Below are 16,624 nucleotides of genomic sequence, written 5' to 3' on the forward strand. Positions count from 1 at the left end.
GCTATCGTGTTTGCGAGTCGCAGAACCACTGAATTCTAATTTCAAAGCTGTGGCAAGTTTAGCGTAGTCATTAGCACTTGTTGCTGTTGTAGACGAATTAACCTTGTCACGTGTCTATTCGACGTTCGCTTCAACAGGTAAACCCTGTCAGAACCCGTAGCATTCGGGTAGCCATCCAACACGTCCTCTATGTCAGCTAGGAACGTCTCAGTATCCTTTGGCTGACCTGGAACGGGGTCAAAGGTGGGGAAATTCTTGACGAGTTTGTCAAGGTATTCCGCGTCAAGCGGGCGGAGAGGGTTGGCTTCATCCTGTGGGGAAAGTGGGGCCGAAGGGCCAAGTGGAGAAGCCAAGCTTTGGCTTTGTTGGCCAAGAGGCACCATATTACTCAGTGCCAAATGGCCGAGAGGAGAAGACTGAGGGACACATGATGGAGGCAATGTCTGAAACCTATCATCTTCACTCCTTTGAGTACAGGGCTCCGGTTGCTTGGATGGATAGTCACGCTGTAGAGCGTGACCATTCTGGACTTCCTCCAGATGGTACCTACGGGTGGTATTCTGCTGCATTGCAGAGTCCACTTGTGCGCTTAGAGTACTGATTTTGGACACGTGTCGCACTTGCTCCTTTCGGTCTCAAACTTATCTGTCATGGTTTGCAGATAGAGGTCTTGAGTACAAAGCGAGAGATTCAGGATGAGATTTCATCCGCTTGCTTAGAAATCAGGATTTCCATCTTCATCACCAGAGTTCTCTCATCATTCATTTGGTCAGCGACTTCAATGAGTTCTGCTGATTTGTCATCCAACTTAGTCATTGTGTTCACTAATTGATTGTCTTTGGTCTGCAGAATTTTGAGTAGAACCGTGTTACTCTGAGTAACGTTCAACAAAACTGCCTGCATGTTATCAAATTGCGCGCTCCTGTTTGTAGATGAATCTGTTGAGTTATCTAGTTTGGAGTGGACAACATCGTATTAAGTTTTGGCTAAATCGAGTTGTTCCTGGAGACGACGATTTTGTTGAAGAGTTTCTGCTCGTTCATCGTCTTAAGTATTTGCAATTACTTTTAATGTTTCAGGTTACAAAACGCAGTTCCTCGACTAGCAGAATGTTTTCATTTCCTGCTTTTGTCAATAGTTGCTCAGTTCTCTCTACCTGAGAAAAGTGTCTCATTTGATTGGAAGAACATGAAGTGATGTTCAACAATTTAACTTATGAAATTGAATGAGACGATAATCAGTACAATCTCCATTGATTGGATATCATAAGTGTAAACAGTAGATCAAATGTTGGGAACATTCAACACTGTGGCACTTCTCCCTAAGGCCGAAACCATATGGGATTCCCGCTGGGGCGGGGCTTTTGTCAGTACTGGATTACTGAATTGTTTTGAAAAAAAAAAACACATTTTACTGATTGATCAATTTAATGATAAATCAGACCTGTATAGGCTATTTGGGAATTAAACTTTAATTAACCTGAGAAGTTGCTTCATCTAAGTTAGTTTGGAAAAAGTTTACAATGTCTTATTTAGAAAACTCATCAATTTGGATATTATTTAAAATATAATAATATCTATTTCAAACGGCTTGCTCGGGAAATGAATTATGACCAAGCCTACCTGCGTCTGAAACGCGCTAGGCAGAAATAGCCCTGCGTTTGGCCAAACGCTCTATTTCTCAGATTTCTATAATTAGCTTTCTCATACAGAAATGTATTCGCTTACGATACCCACTGACTACGTCAGCGAACAACACGGAGGCGGGGAATCCTCAGCACAAACACACCCAATAATGCTTGTCTACCACTCCCAAAATTTGTAATGAACTTGGTATATTATGTAATCTGTTTTTCAATTTTATACAGGCTGAATCAAAATGAAAGCCTCATTCTATTTTAGATTCCTATCAGGGGGCACCAATAATGTTGTGTCTTTGGCTATGCCGGATTAAAACCTCTCTGTAATTAATATTACCTGATTGAGCTAATCATGTAAATGTAATTAACTAGAGAGTCGGGCACCACAAAATAATATTTATAGAACTGTTATCTTCCGAATAAACTCTTAAAGACCTAGTAATATTTTACATCAATAGCAGTCAATATTAATCTTCATCTTAGTTCAGTCTCATCTGAAAGTTGTAAATTCTTGCGTATCTGCACGAACCCTGGCTAACAATTTGAATCAGCAATACAAAATTGGGTTTAATTATTTATTTACTAAATACCTAACTAATCACACAGAATTACATATGCACAGAATGAATCATACCTTGATTACAAATTACGCCATAGAAGGAAAACGTCCCTAGCGGGCGGAACAGATATGACAGCTTGTTACACAAAGGAAAGGGACTGGGTTTGAGTGAAAGAGCGGGAAGACTGAGGCACACAGGGTGGAGCGAAGCTGTGCTATCGTAAATACAGTATCTGATGCATTCTAAATTACCGCCCATTTGGAAAAGAAAAATGCAATAAATATTTACTCTGAGCTGCGCTTCGGTAGGTTGGTGGTAGATGGAAGGCCGTGTTGCCCAACCGAGTCCTTTGTCCTTTGAAGAATGTCTATGGTGGTAAATTGAATACGTTGTAGTAACGTCATTGTGTGGTAGATGGGATAAACCGTTTGTTTTTTCCTCATTTGCATCTGCTGTTGCTAACTCAACGGCTAGGAGGTAACACTTCTGTAGTGAATAAGAGTTTAATGTTCACACCATTCGCAACCAAAGCTCACGCTGATGTTGGCTTCATTCTGTAGTTATTATCGGAACCATTCTGACATAGGACCATCGTCCTACATCCTCGGAACATGAGGTTATATTGTCGTCAAGGGCTTATATAGGAAGGGAGAGGAGGGCGTGTTTGAAAAGTTTTATAGCCCATGTCCCTTCACAGGGGTGGGCCACTGATTGAGCAGAGCCCTGTCTTATGAAAACCCAATTCTCACATTTTAGAAGCTAAAATCACATTTCATCCCCTCACGAATAATTTCATATTCAAACATTTCAATTGAACAACAATTCCATGTGAATCCGATAACTCTGATGTGTAGACGTTCCACTGTAGAGTTTATGTCATCTTATCATTGATGAGAATGTCTCAGATGACAACCGAACTGACATCATATTCATTAAGTACCACCGCATATGTTCAATTGTTCGGATTACCAGAACGTAGGTCATTTCTCCCCCCCCCCATCTACTGATGTTCCCAGAATATCTATGTTAACCAAGGGTTTTGCAAATGTAACCTCAGTAGGGTAGAGAGGAAAAAGGGGGGAAAGAGGTATTTATGACTGTCATAAACCTATCCCCCAGGCCAACGTCATGACAATACTTTTGTATCTGTTTCCTCCAGCATCTTCATAGGGTTTTTTGCTGTTGTTCTGAGATTGATTTGCACTTTTCGCACCAAAGTACGTTCTAGGAGACGCATCTCCTTCCTGAGTGGTATGACGGCTGCGTGTTCCCATGGTGTTTATACTTGCATACTGTTGTTTGTACAGATGAACGTGGTACCTTCAGGCGTTTGGAAATTGCTCCCAAGGATTAACCAGACTTGTGGAGGTCTTTTTTTTCTGAGGTCTTGGCTGATTTCTTTTGATTTTCCCATGATGTCAAGCAAAGAGGTACTACGTTTGAAGGTAGGCCTTGAAATACATCCACAGGTACACCTCAAATTGACTCAAATGATGTCAATTAGCCTATGACATTTTCTGGAATTTTCCAAGCTGTTTAAAGACAGTCAACTTAGTGCATGTAAACTTCTGACCCACTGGAATTGTGATACAGTGAATTATAAGTTAAATAATCTGTCTGTAAACAATTGTTGGAAAAATTACTTAGATTACTTAGATTAAAGTAGATGTCCTAACCAACTTGCCAAAACTATAGTTTGTTATCAAGACATTTGTGGAGTGGTTGAAAAACGAGTTTTAATGACTCCAACCTAAGTGCGTGTAAACTTCCGACTTCAACTGTAGGTGGGTGTGGGCAGTGTGGAGTGCAATTGAGATTTTGTCGTCTATGGATCTGTTGAGGTGGTATCTATTATCTCTCTCCCTCCCTCATTCCCCCCATTGCAAGCTGACCATGTGACTAGCTAGAATTGGAAATCAGCCCGGAGGTCACATCAGGGAATAACAGGCTAGTTTTACATTGAAACAAGCTATTTCAGATAATCTGATTATGTTATTGATCTGATCTGGACAAATCCTATTCTTCAAATGGGGATATTACTCTTTGTGCAATTTGAGAAATGTAGACATAATTTGCTTATAGCTTTCTCTAGAGAACTACAATAGCCTAAGAACCGGCTGAGCAGTCCTAGACCATATGCTTTTAACCTGCAGAAGAGCAGGTGCTTTTTGTTTACCTGATTAACACTGAATTATCTGAGACTTCTGAGAATGGTAGGTATGGCAAAAATTAGAGACATTGATTGAAAACCAAAACATGTGTCAAATTAGCCTAATAGTAATTAGTGGGTGGGGTCAACAGGGCTCTGGAAGTCAGCTCACTGGGAAAAACTATTTCCATGATATTCAGAGTAACTTTCTGTACAATCCTACATGTGCATCGGCTCTTAGCATTGTTCCAATAGGTGGAGAAAAGTAACAATTTTAGTTCAGAGAATAATTATAACTTTTTAGATGTTTGGGTCAGTCCTCCTGTGCACTAATTAGAAAAGTTAGGATATGCAGGGAGAAATGTTCACAGACCATTTGATAAACTACATCGAAGGCTAACTACACTGTAATCAAATGTAGGCCTAACTTAAATGAAACCGTTTCAAAAACACCATTAAGGGCTACAAGTGATACATTGTTTTCTCTTTTTGGAAGGCTACCTTTTGAAACTTCCTTGTGTCCACACATTCTTTCCGTAGTTGGTCCCCATGCAACAATCAGTTTTAAAACTTTTGACAGGTAAGGACTGAAATTAGACACATTTGAACTGTTTAACTGCAACACTTTACTGCTTGAGTTTAATATTTTGCTATCAGATTTCAAACCATTTCAACAACATAAAACGCAGTTGTATCAATATAGGCTAATTCAACCGGCTCTATCAAACTTCCATGTCTGAATAGGCTGGTTTTAAAACCTACAACTGGAGAACAATGCAATCTCTACTTCAATCGACAATAGCGTAGCCTGGTAAATTAAACATAACAATTCGTCCTTTTATAGTATTAACAACAAAGTTTGAAGTAGCTCGTTGTCGCGCAAAAACTCACCTGCGAGACCAATGGGACAAGTGTTTGTTCCACAGACCGAGTTTTGATTTCCAGTCCGGAATCAAAGTTCCCACTGCCGCAAGGAGATGAAGCCATTCCCGCCGACCTTTTTATTGCACGATTCACTATTGAGTTACCGCTACCTGGCGTAACGTTTCAATAAATTTGGGCAATGTCTAAATCTTTGGGTTTTCTTCCTCTAGTTACACGATCGACTGACTGACCCTATAAAAAACCATGCCGTTGTAATCCACTCGTGTTCGACTGTGCTGCGTTCCGTGCGTCCGCTAATGTCCTTGTAGTTAGGCTACTCAACTACGGCAGACCGAAAGGGGACGGCAGCAACTAGAGAGTGGGTTTGCTATCCAGGACTATAGCCGTATGGACAGGAACTGACCGCCACATGAGAGAGCACACTGAGGACGTGGGGCAGTTTTACCCTCTAATTTACATAAATAATTTCAGTTTGTCTTAAACTCGTACACAAGTGGTATATTTTCCTCATAGCCTATAGCCTACCCTAACAGTGTTTCGTTATGGCATAGTTATCCATTGACATGGATAACAAAAACCACTACGTGATTATATATTCCATGACTCTTGGACAGCATGGAAAGTATTTCTACACTGAACAAAAATATAAACACAACATGCAAACATTTCTCTGATTTTACTGAGTTACAGATTATGTAGGAAATCAGTCAATATAAATAAATTAGGCCCTAATCTATGGATTTCACATGACTGGGAATACAGATATGCATCTGTTGGTCACAGGTACCTAAAACAAAAGGTAGAAAACCAGTCAGTATCTGGTGTGACCACCATTTGCCTCATGCAGTGCAACACATCTCCTTCGCATAGAGTTGATCAGGCTGTTGATTGTGGCCAGTGGAATGTTGTCCCACACCTCTTCAATGGCTGTGCGATGTTGCTGTATATTGGCGGGAACTGGAACTTGTGGTTGTGCATGTTGATCCAGAGCATCCCAAACATACTGAATGGGTTTGCATTTCAGGTGAGTATGCAGACCATGGGAAAAACTGGGACATTTTCAACTTCCAGGAATTGTGTACAGTTCCTTGCGACACATGGGGCAGTGCATTATCATGCTGAAACATCAGGTGATGGCAGCGGATGAATGGCACAACCATGGGCCTAATGGTATCTCTGTGCATTCAAATGCAATTGTGCTTGTTGTCCGAAACGTATGCTTGCCCATACCATAACCCCACCTCCACCAAGGGGCACTCTATTCACAACATTGACATCAGCGAACCACTCCCCCGCACGATGCCATACACACTGCGCTCTTTGGTTCTACACACCAGTGTCGTCAGTAGACCTGAGCTCCCAGGGCTTCAGCCCCAGATGTTTTTTTTTGTTTGTTTTTTACAACTCACTTTAATATGAGTTTCCGTAACCACACATCACTTGCGCTATGCAGTATTACATTTATATAATAGTATTACATAAAAAAAAAATGTTTATTTTTTGGCTTGCCTAAAGACATTTATTTTGTGTGCACAAACAGCCCCAAAAAACTTTGCAGAAGATCAAAACAAACAATGAAGTCACAAAATGTCGTCATAATATATGGGCAAACTGTTCCAAACCTTTTTGGGAAGCATGCGGATGTAACAGTATAGCTTCCGTCCCTCTCCTCACCCCGACCTGGGCTCAAACCAGGGACCCTCTGCACACATCAACAACAGTCACACACGAAGCATCATTACCCATCGCTCCACAAAAGCCGCGGCCCTTGCAGAGCAAGGGGAACAACTACTTCAAGGCCTCAGAGCGAGTGAGGTCACAGATTTTTTATTTATTTTATTTTTATTTTACCTTTATTTAACCAGGTAGGCAAGTTGAGAACAAGTTCTCATTTACAATTGCGACCTGGCCAAGATAAAGCAAAGCAGTTCGACAGATAAAACGACACAGAGTTACACATGGAGTAAAAACAAACATACAGTCAATAATGCAGTATAAACAAGTCTATATACAATGTGAGCAAATGAGGTGAGAAGGGAGGTAAAGGCAAAAAAGGCCATGATGGCAAAGTAAATACAATATAGCAAGTAAAATACTGGAATGGTAGTTTAGCAATGGAAGAATGAGCAAAGTAGAAATAAAAAATAATGGGGTGCAAAGGAGCAAAATAAATAAATAAATTAAAATTAAATACAGTTGGGAAAGAGGTAGTTGTTTGGGCTAAATTATAGGTGGGCTATGTACAGGTGCAGTAATCTGTGAGCTGCTCTGACAGTTGGTGCTTAAAGCTAGTGAGGGAGATAAGTGTTTCCAGTTTCAGAGATTTTTGTAGTTCGTTCCAGTCATTGGCAGCAGAGAACTGGAAGGAGAGGCGGCCAAAGAAAGAATTGGTTTTGGGGGTGACTAGAGAGATATACCTGCTGGAGCGTGTGCTACAGGTGGGAGATGCTATGGTGACCAGCGAGCTGAGATAAGGGGGGACTTTACCTAGCAGGGTCTTGTAGATGACATGGAGCCAGTGGGTTTGGCGACGAGTATGAAGCGAGGGCCAGCCAACAAGAGCGTACAGGTCGCAATGGTGGGTAGTATATGGGGCTTTGGTGATAAAACGGATTGCACTGTGATAGACTGCATCCAATTTGTTGAGTAGGGTATTGGAGGCAAGATTGAAACGCTATTAGTGCGCACCACCGCTAACTAGCTAGCCATTTCACATCGGTTACACGGACACCTTAAGCCAGAGGTTTGTGCAGGATTGGTGGTAGCTAACTAGCTAGTCTCCCTCAGCATCAGGGTTGGTGGTAGATAACTAGCTAGTCTCCCTCAGCATAAGGGTTGGTGGTAGATAACTAGCTAGTCTCCCTCAGCATAAGGGTTGGTGGTAGATAACTAGCTAGTCTCCCTCAGCATAAGGGTTGGTGGTAGCTAACTAGCTAGTCTCCCTCAGCATAAGGGTTGGTGGTAGATAACTAGCTACTCTCCCTCAGCATAAGGGTTAGTGGTAGCTAACTAGCTAGTCTCCCTCAGCATAAGGGTTGGTGGTAGCTAACCAGCTAGTCTCCCTCAGCATAAGGGTTGGTGGTAGACTAGCTAGTCTCACTCAGTTTAAGGGTTGGTGGCAGCTAAACTAGCTAGTCTAGCTCGGCATAAGGGTTGGCTAATGCTAATAAGCTAGAGTTAGCGCTCAGCACCCTAAAGCTATTGGGGTGTCAATTATTTAATTAACAGTATATTTAGTGAATAGGAAAGCTAAGCATGCTGATATACAGTAAGTTATGATATTAAGAAAAAGGTTTATTTCAAGCGAGTGTATTTTTGGGGTTTTGTTTCTTTAGTTTGGTTGGCAAGTAGCCTAGTGGCGTTGGGCCAGTAACTGAAAGGCTGCTGTATCGAATCCCCGAGCTGACAAGGTAAAAATCTGTCGTTCTGCCAACTGAACAAGGCAGTTAACCCACTGTTCCCCGGTAGGCCGTCATTGTAAATAAGAAGTTGTTCTTAAATTTCTTGCCTAGTTAAATAAAGGTTAAATTGAACTTGGTTGGCTAGCCACTTCGGTAGCTACTGGCTGGCTAACGTTTTTCTGACTGAAGCACATACTGTATTTTCTGACAGGGACACAGTGCCCACCTGTGGAATGAAGCTGAACCCTGTTTACAATTAGCAATGTTGTGGTAGAACTGACTAAATTAAAGGAATCATAGAAGTCTTATAACCTATTCCATTCCACAAGTTGGTGGTAGCTAACTAGGCTCATGTCTGTTATTTCCATATAGGCAATTTAAAACAAAAATATGTATTATTAAATTGTTGAAATTATTTAATTTATCTTTTATTTGTATTACTCTTTTTATTCACTTAGCTACTTCCTTTTTCCATTGTTGTTACATTGTCAAGAGGTTAACCTACAAGTAAGTGTTTCATTGCACTGAGTACTCCCTGTTTATCACGTGTATATGACAAATAAACTAACTTGAACTTAGAAGGGAAGGAAAGACAGAAATAGAGGGGAAAAGATGGCCAGCTTTGTGGTTAGGTTGTATGTGAACACAACATTGAAAATACATAGGCACTTAAGTTATGTGTCCTCAAATATTATTTTAATCCAAAAATCTTGCATTAGCTGATAGAACTGATTAAATCAAATGTATCATAGATGTCTTATTATTTCATTCTACAGGTCTTTTTTTTTGGCTCATGTCTCTTTATAGTCATATAACCAAGGGGCTATGCAGCTTTTTATGTCATGTTTGGAGTTGTGTTGCGCTGATATTTGGATATTTTGACTTTTTCTTCACATTTCAGTTGCCCTGGTCGTGTCAGTATACAGTAACTTTAAAAGAGCAACTTCCCCTAAAAAACAACTTCACATTTAGAAAACAGCCTATGTAGCATCGATATGAGGCGGAAACATTTATTCTACTGTCAAAATTGACCACAAAGTGTAAATAGGATAATTTTGGTTGTAAAGTCAGTCTGAGTTTTGTGAGACTTATGGTAGTGACTGCATCACACCACCTGATTAGAACAGCAGCATGGTAGGGAAAAGGATGATTTAGATGACCCAAATACAGGCTCAAACAAGTTACCCCAGTATCCCCTTGACCATTTTGGATTGGAAAACTGATGAAGATGATGAAGAGACACCAGAAGAACAGAACAGGCCATACTAGAAGAGGATAGACAAAGGAAACAGTAACAAACAAGAACCTGAGACAATAATGTTTCATCATATTTGCATACTGTTTTACACACTTCATATGTATATACTGTATTCTAGTCTAGGCTCATCCTATATAACTACTGCTTTACACACTTTTCTTATTCATATACTGTCCATACTGTCCTTACACACCATTTCAGATATTTATTGATTTCTTTCTTTAATGTTTTGGTGATTTGTTTATATTGTTTTGTTAGGTATACTGCACTGTTGGGAGCTAGAAACAAGCATTTCGCTTTACCTGCGATAACATCTGCAAAATATGTGTACCCGACAAATTAAATTAGATTTGTCGAATTTTGACAGCAACAGACAAGATACAGAGAAAGTGACAGAAGAAGGCAGATGGAGAGAGAACAGAAGTGGGTTGAGCACACAGTAGACCAGCAGTAGACTATCACTTCAAGCTATTCTATAGATTCAAATTCATTGTATTTATTTACACCGATTATAACAGGTGAAATACAGACATTGGAAAAGTAAAACATGGTTGACAAAATATTTTCAGTGTAGGGGAAAATGCCTGTGAAATTACTATTAAAACAATTGTTTACTTTTACACTTTTTAAAACCAGGAAAGGACAAGAGAGGAGGGTAGACAAGAGACCGCAACATAGAATACTAAGAGACAACAACAGATGAGAAAGTGTGAACACACACTCACTTAAAGCCGCTCTATGGATTCTAATTACCGCACTGTGTGTGTGTGTGTGTGTGTGTGTGTGTGCGCGCGCACATGCCCGTGTGTGAGAGAAAGAGTGTTTGGGTACTGTGGGATTCTTGAATCAGTTTGGCTCATTGGACAGGTAAGAATCTATGTTTGAAGTTGTTGATTGGTTTTTGGCAATACATTGTAGATGTATGTGTTCCAGAGTAGAGAGACCCATAATAGCTACTGTAATTGAATACTGGCATTGTCTGCTGTGGCAGGTGGGAAGGTGAAAGTTACCTGAAAAATATCTAATCACGCAATGTTCATCTCAAAGTGCACCAAATTCATGCATTTAGCTGTTGAAATTCCATTTTTATGCTGGGGGAGAATGCCCCTGAACCCCCCTACTGATTTTGGGCTAAACCACAAATATCTTCAAATCCTAGAAACTCCGTACTAACCACCATGTATATATAGTGGATACAGAACAACCACATCTCGTAGTGCTTTGGTTCTACCCAACATGTTTACATAGAGGATGCAGAACATCCACATCTCGTAGTGCTTTGGTTCTACCCAACATGTTTACATAGAGGATGCAGAACAACCACATCTCGTAGTGCTTTGGTTCTACCCAACATGTTTACATAGAGGATGCAGAACAACCACATCTCGTAGTGCTTTGGTTCTACCCAACATGTTTACATAGAGGATGCAGAACAACCACATCTCGTAGTGCTTTGGTTCTACCCAACATGTTTATATAGAGGTTGCAGAACAACCACAGCTCTCAGATCAGCGTCATAGAATCTCCTGGGCCACATCATTACGTTGAATGGAATTCGAGTGAGACTGGATGCTTGAACACTGGATTGTGTGTTAAACTTTGACGATGTACAGGGCTTTTGCTTATTAGTCTATTCTTTAATTCAGGGGTTATCATAAAGTTCAGAGTTATCTTATGCTTTACATTTATCAAGAACAACATCTCCTACATTTACAAGTGATCAAAAACAGGAGACTAACAAGTTCAGAAGCACTGCAATTACAAGTTAGTCCATGTAGAGTTGTCCTCTACGGAGTATACAGTTGTATTGGTCTGCAATAGGGAAGTTGCCAAACATTGTTACATTGACTTGCTGATTCATTTTGTCAATACCAAGAGGCATCCTCCCAGACGAATAGAACACTAGTTATTCAGAGCAGTCTTTTTCATTTATTGCCATACTGTATTTCAATGTCTTTTTTTTCTAATCTCGCTTTTTTTTCTAATCTCCCAGACAAATTGACTGTTCTGTTTTTGTTTGTCAACAACAACAAAAACTATCTGAGAAATATTTTTTGGGGTTTAAGCATATCCGCACTGTCCATTTTTCATTTTGGGGGAATTGAATACCAGCTCCTATATAAAACAAAGTAGCCTATCACCGGCCATGAAAAGGAATGGAAATGTTTTCCATAATTTTTGTTAATGTAATTAATGAAGGCACACTTAAATATTAGCCTATCAATAACTTAAAACTCAACATATCAGCCATCATCGGAATGACCCTTCAGTGCGTGTCTGTGTGTGCTGCGTGTGTGCCAGTGCGAGTCTGTGTGTGCTGCGTGTGTGCCAGTGCGAGTCTGTGTGTGCCAGTGCGTGTCTGTGTGTGCTGCATGTGTGCCAGTGCGAGTGCGACATTTCAGCAGCAGGTAGACTAAAATGACAGACAGACTAAGTAGATAGCCAATTCAAAACATAACTTGTAGCAGTTAACTCGATAGTTAACTATACCTAACTAAGCATTAATCTCGTCGTCGCCTTATTTCTACCGGCACTACATAAATCTGCACCGTTGAAAAATGGTGATTCCACTCCATTAAACAGTAGCCATGTAATTGCGACAACGTTAAAAAATAATTGACAAATGACTTGTGCATAGATCTTCCCTGAAACATTAATATCTGAGCCTTATATATAAACATGTCTAGTAAGATACCTTGCTTTGAAGTAGCCTACCTTGTCTATTTGATTCCTGATTCATTGAATGAGGGAATAATTAGATAAAAACAAGTATTTGGTTGTAATGTTGCAAAATGTTATATCAAGGGTGGCAACCATCATCCTCCAGCATAGTTACTGGGGGTGAAGGCCTTTGTTCAAGCCCTGGTCAAACCACATTGTAGTCTAAATATCAGCTGCACAACAGTACTTTGATAAGTTTCAGGGCTGGATCAGAAGCCTGCAGTCCCAGGAGCTCTCCAGGTGGAGGGTTGACCACATGTTGACAACTTTGTGTGTGTGGGGTGTAATGAAAAATGTATATGAAAAAAATGAGCAGAGGTCTCTATAGCATACCATTTGTGAATTTCGGTGAATACAATCTAATCAAATCAAATTTCAACCTGCTCCACTACAGCCCCGTCGATGAGAATGGGGGCGTGCTCAGTCCTCCTTTTCCTGTATTCCACAGTCTGTCCAAGTCTGGACTTGGAAAAACACAGCTTCTGCACTTCTTTCATCCCAAATCAAGCACTGCTATTAGCTGTTAAATACAAGATGTGTCGGCATTGTGTGATTGTCTTACTAACAGCTGCCGCTGAAGTTATTATGCTCTTCAGAACCGCTGACTGCTATTTCACTCTCTGTATCTTTCTTCTTGGCTGTGCGGCTCTTGGGAACAGAACTGCTGGGCTGAATATAAAGATCATGAAAGGAGGGTGATTTTGTGCACAGTGAAATGTGGAATCAGCTGCATAGTCAGTATGTTTCCTAGGATATGCAGATTAAGGATTTTTAACTATTTTCTCAGGAATATTGGGTTCATGGGCAGGCATATGATTATTCAAATAATCTATGAACTACGTTTGAGTGGTAGTTTTCACTGCGAAATGCAATGGTGTCATATCTTGTCTGAAATAGAGTTATGGAATGTAAGTTCTAAAAATGTACAACAGCTTTCATATATAATTTCCTGTAGCATGTCTTTTTTGCTCCAAAGGTATGTAGGTTTTAGGGTAACGACACTGCATTGACACTGATACAACCATGAACCATAGAAACAAAGTTGTTTTTCTGCTTCCAGAGAGTGGCTCCTTACAGAAAGGGCAATGACGGAAATATTCCCATACCTCTACTATTAAACCCCCTTGCCCTGGCATTTGAGACCACAGGTGCAAGCTGGTGATTGTGCCACCCAGCCTGCCAGTGCTATATTCCCAATATGCCCATGCCACTGCTGCCCAGTCTGCCAGAGGGAGGCCCTTATGGGCTAGGCTCATTGAATTACCTGTAAACAAAAGAAAGCTGCAGAAAGTGACATAGTAATCTGTCTGCTGTGTTTTGTTTGGGTATTTCCGCTCGTGTTAAATCCCGCACAAGCTTAATTAATACTCTCAGAGCCTCTCTCTCTATCCTGCACGCTAAACTACAGACCGTCTGTCTGCTCTGCAAGCTGATGTGTGCAGGTAGGGATAACATTACACACACACACACACTTAGGGGGTTGTGTCTCCCTTGTGAATGACACGGGTTTGACCTCTGCTGGCCTTAGTGATTAGCTGTACCTGCTCCCCCAATCTGTCCGGTGCTGGGCGAGATAATAAAGTGATACTTTCTGATGCAGAATGTGTCTGTGGCTTACATCAGAGAGCCGGCACAACAAAGCCTTCAGCATGGCTGGTGCCATACTTAGTGGCTGTGGGAAATAGCAGGGGGAGTTACTGCCTGTGCCCCAAATGGCACCCTATTTCCTTTGTATTGTACTACTTTTGGCCAGAGGCCAGTGTACTATATAGAGAATAGTGTGCCATTTGGGATGCAGACTGTATTGTAGATGTTGTATGATTCTTAGGGTGATTTTAAAATATTTTTTATTTAACCTGTATTTAATTAACTAGGTAAGTCAGTTAAGAACAAATTCTTATTTACAATGATGGCCTACTCCGGCCAAACAGGACGACACTGGGCCAATTGTGCACCACCCTATGGGACTCCCAATCACAGCCGGATGTGATACAGCCTGGGAACAGGAATGTGTCCCCTGGACAGAGAAAGTATTTATCCCACTCTACTCTAAAGGTATTTTGCCACTTTATTGTATAGGGGCACTTTTGAAATCCAGCATAACTCCAATTGAATCATAGTCCCAGTATCCAATCTGGCCCAAGTGGACCAGACTACGGTGTAGTGAACGGGCCTACTGCAGAACATACAGTATAGGCTAGTAAGGAGCATTGTCTTGTCAAGGAGGAAGTGGGAGATAATAGAAAATGTGAGTCTCTTTGATAGATAGATTTTCATGGTGTTGTGTACCCCATCCGTTCTCTCAGCCACCCCTGAGATGACATCTGTTGTGGTTTTCTCACCCAAGAGGTGAGAAAACTTTGCTTTGGCTGAGATAAATCACTTGGAGTGTCTTTGTGTGCATCCTAAATTGGCCCCCTATTCCCTATAATGTGCACTACCTTTGACCAGGGTCCACAAGGGACATTTTTTCCTGTAATGTTGATAATGATGAGTCCAAATACCAACCCTCCAGGGCCTGCCTTCTCTCTCTCTCTCGCCCATCGGCTCTTATTCTTGATTTATTTGTCATGAATCATGTCGTCTCAGAGGGTTCCGAGATGACAACCCATTTTCTTCCTTGTGATCAAGTCAAGAGGTGGTTTTTAAACTGCTTCTGACAAAACTGTCGTCTGAGACCTTTGCTATATACCTTGTTTGGAGGAGCAGTTCCTTCCAGCCCAGAACGGACAGACCAGCTCAGGTCAACCACATCACTTCAGTGTGTAGCCTACTGACAGAGTAACCTTTCATACAGTGTGCCTGTGATCATATGCCACTGGCAGCTCTGTGATGACCCTGTATATGTTGGGCTGTTTGAAGATGGATTCGTCTTGCTTTCTTTGCATGTTATATCTTCTGACATGCAAATCAGCAAGGCTGACAGTACAGAGGATACGGTGGAGACACATGACATAATGGAACAAAAGGCTGCAACACTCTTCTTGTCACATTAATTCCGTTGTCAGTGTTCAAAGCACTGGCTTATGTATTTCACAGAAACAAAGCTAAATGCAATACAACCCTCATCCACAGCGCTAAACCACATCTTAATGTAGACTTATAACAGTGTAAATGTTAACATCCAATATAGCTTCTATTGTAACTAAATTATTCCCAAAGCCCAGACCATTCCCAGAGAAACAGTCCAGTTATGTATTTCCCATTGCCGTGGTTTATGACTTGAGCAACCAGAAATGACAGGTCAAACTATTTTGGGGGCCCCCTGTAAAACTGCCTTTAGTCACACAAGGCCATTTTGGACTATTCTAAGCCCATGGTACAACACTAGTACACAGCTGTGTTTCAAAAGGGGTCAGCTTGACAACTTTAATTATATAGATAATTCTAAAACTTAAAACCCATGGTATGCTATGGTAATTGCAACATGAGTTGGAATGCATTTAGTGAGCTTAGCTTTGGTATAATTCCATGGTTTTAAAATTTAAATGGGGGACATTTCAATCCACTCAGTACACAAAGCACAAATACTTTTAAAAACCTAAATGCTCACTTGTGACACATTAAATACACAAACCAGCTAGGGTAGGCTACACCACGTCATTATCTCTGGTAGTAGTGTGTATGCCCATCCCCTTTCAAATACAATTCTTTTAATGAATTCACTATAATATATTTATATACCTTCTCCAGCCCAATTTAAATATTTTAACTTGCCATTAGGTTGTTATCATATCAATTACTTTATTCAATGAGTGTATTGCACCACCTACTGGATTATACCGAATAATGAGCAGAAGAGTTCAGTAACTAGAATGTCCCCTCTCATTTAGACACAATTTATTTGCATGATAAACCGTGGGTTATGTTTGCGAGTAATATTTTAGCGGCTGTCCCCCCAGTGAAACAAAAATATACAGTTAGTCCAGAGTGAGTTCCAGATAATTTTATCCATCGCCGTATGGGAGCGGAACGTTCGTAGAATATTGTGCGGCGCGTATACCCATATTT

At 40.8% G+C, this 16,624-nt stretch overlaps 1 protein-coding gene across 1 annotated transcript in view; it reads right to left on the reverse strand.

Annotated features, from left to right (window-relative positions):
* Positions 1-5,648, reverse strand: part of LOC109907188 (alpha-catulin) — a 108,833-nt gene extending 103,185 nt beyond the window's left edge. Inside the window, exon 1 of the mRNA XM_020505007.2 lies at positions 5,240-5,648. Within this exon, the coding sequence (XP_020360596.1) occupies positions 5,240-5,335 (96 nt within the window). The 5' untranslated portion in view covers positions 5,336-5,648. The remainder of the gene's footprint in view (positions 1-5,239) is intronic.
* Between the last annotated feature and the right edge of the window lie 10,976 nt (positions 5,649-16,624).

Source organism: Oncorhynchus kisutch, linkage group LG17 (genome assembly GCF_002021735.2).
Source record: "Oncorhynchus kisutch isolate 150728-3 linkage group LG17, Okis_V2, whole genome shotgun sequence".
NCBI lineage: Eukaryota > Metazoa > Chordata > Actinopteri > Salmoniformes > Salmonidae > Oncorhynchus > Oncorhynchus kisutch.